Source organism: Rhinoderma darwinii, chromosome 3 (genome assembly GCF_050947455.1).
Source record: "Rhinoderma darwinii isolate aRhiDar2 chromosome 3, aRhiDar2.hap1, whole genome shotgun sequence".
NCBI classification, from domain to species: Eukaryota; Metazoa; Chordata; class Amphibia; order Anura; family Rhinodermatidae; genus Rhinoderma; species Rhinoderma darwinii.
This window is the reverse complement of record NC_134689.1, coordinates 422,950,727-422,953,308: the sequence shown is the minus strand read 5'-3', so window position 1 is coordinate 422,953,308 and position 2,582 is coordinate 422,950,727. Positions and strand designations below refer to the sequence as shown.

Genomic DNA, 2,582 nt, shown 5'->3' with positions numbered 1-2,582 from the left:
GATGTTCAAAAAACTATGTCAATCTAATGAAGACATGTGGGGGGATGTTAATTAGCGACTATTTTGTGTGGTATAACTGCCTGCCTTACAAGCAGATACATTTACATTTAGAAAAATTCAAATTTTTGCAATGTTTCGCAATTTTTATTTTTTTCACATTTAAAGACTGAATGAATCGAGCAAATTTTATCCGTAACATAAAGTCAAATGTGTGACGAGAAAACAATCTCAGAATCGCTTGGATAGGTCAAATAATTCCCAAGTTATTTCCACATAGAGTGAAACATGTCAGATTTGAAAAATGTGGCTCTGTCAGGAAGGTCAAAAGTGGCTAAAGAGGGAAGGGGGTTAAAAAACCGCACCACAAGTCAATCTATGAACAGCTTTCGGTGGGTTTTTTATGCAACGTGTGGATGTTTGTTCAGATCTCATCTACTCTGTTGCTTATTTTATGCAATGAAATCCGTTGCAGAAAATCCGCTGTATTTTCGATACCTGTGGACATACCCAAAGTGACAGTCAGATGTCACAGACAATGTCAGATATGAAAAATGTGGCCCTGTCAGAAAGGTAAATACAATACTGGCTGCAGATTCGAGAGGCTAAGAGAAAATAACAACAGATTACACATATTTCTGAATATTTTCCTGTACGTCTTTCTTAATGTCTTTATTTCTCAGACTGTATATAATGGGGTTGAACAGAGGAGTAAATACAGTGTACAGCAGGGATGTGATTTTATTCATGTCCGATGTTTGTCCACTTGTTGGAAAATCATACACAATAAATATTGTCAAATAAAATATGAAGACCACAGTGAGGTGGGAGCTACAGGTGGAGAAGGCTTTCTGTCTACTGATATTAGATGGAATCCGTAAGATAGCACGGACAATGTTACCATAAGAAAAAACAATTATTGTACTGGGAATAATCACTAATGGAACGCCCATCAAAAACATTTGTAGATGTAAAATAAACGTATCAGAACAGGAAATTTCCCGTAAAGGAAGAAGATCACAGAACAAATGGTCAATGATATTATGTGCGCAGAACTTTAGCCTTGATATTGTTAGGGTGACACTGAATGCACAGGAAAAACCGACCAACCAGAATATGGCGGCCAATCTCACACAATACCCGCTTGTCATGATAGAGGTGTACCGGAGGGGATTACAGATGGCCACATATCTGTCATAAGACATCACTGTGAGGAGAAGGCATTCAAATGATTCAGAGGAGCCGAAAAATAAAAACTGAGTCATGCAGCCAATATACGTGATGGTCCCCCCATTATTCATGAGAATGTAAAACAAGTTGGGGACAATAATAGCTGACAGAAAAAAATCATTGATGGACAGTTGTGAGATGAAGAAGTACATTGGAGTGTGGAGGTTCTTGCTGGTGGACACCAGGCTGATGATCAGGAGGTTCCCACATATTGTGAGGAAAAATAACACAAAAAGCAGACAGAAGAGGGAAATTCTGAGCTGTGGGTCACCTTGAAAACCCAAGAGGAAAAATTCTATGATATCAGTCAAATTGTTCTCCTGCATTTAGAAAAAATAAATTAGACATTAAAGTAATATTAGGTCTCAAGAAACCAAAATGAATCACTTCTAATATAATAATTTACAGGAACTGGATTCAGCAAATTTCATGTTCTCAGTTTCATAGCTGTGTGATGTTTAATATTTCACAACAAATTGGATTCCTGTATTTTTATTTAAAGGGGTTGTATAAAATTAGAAAAACATCTCAAACAGCGCCTCTTGTGTCTATGGACTGTGTCTGTCATTGCATTTCAATAGTCACTTGAATGGCGCTGTGCTGCAATACCAGATCAAACCCCTATACAAGAATAGTGCTGTTTTTCTAATCTCAAACAACCCTTTTAAATATATTTTTATGACTTGGGAATTTTTGGAGAAAAATAGACGTTTGTGCTAAGATAAATCCAGCAATGACAACAAATGTTGGTGTAGATAAGATTAAGAAGTTTGGTAGATTTAGGGGATTTTGTTATGATTTAAAAAAAATAATGAAGGATATTTCCTGTTATACTCAAAACATTCAATTTAAATAGACCGGAAATTTCACAGGAAAAATAAAAGACTCAGTGTAGGATAAAATATTCCAATGGGGGAAACGATACAATACTGAGTGAATTGAGAAATGCCGGTCAGCATGGGTGTAAGATTATGATTGGAAAGGGACCAAAGTTACTCAATAAACAGATCACACAATGGCTGAAAGATAAGTTGAGGTTGGTGCGTTGGATGATTTGTAATAAAAATCCCATGGGAAATTATAGAGGGGACCGAGCATTATCTCTTATAATACAATAAGATGATTCCAGAAAGAAATGGATTTGCCCAAAACTTAACTGGAATTAGCAAAATCTTTTCCACTGTTTTGGGGAGCACAAAAAAGTTAACAAAATGTGTAAAGTTTTAAGTATGAGTGTAAACAGTCAAGAATAGCAGATAGGAACATGGATGTTATTCATCTAATATTGTTAATAGCCAGAAAAGCGATGGTAACCCTTTCTCAAGAGGCACCGTAAAAGTATGTCGCGGCTCACG

The 2,582-nt window shown here is 36.3% G+C and overlaps 1 protein-coding gene across 1 annotated transcript; it reads right to left on the bottom strand.

Annotated features, from left to right (window-relative positions):
* Positions 1-623: 623 nt before the first annotated feature.
* On the bottom strand, positions 624-1,553 carry LOC142750628 (olfactory receptor 6B9-like). Its single transcript, XM_075859624.1, has one exon. The coding sequence runs from the start codon at positions 1,551-1,553 to the stop codon at positions 624-626; it is 930 nt and encodes a 309-aa protein (XP_075715739.1).
* Positions 1,554-2,582: the final 1,029 nt, after the last annotated feature.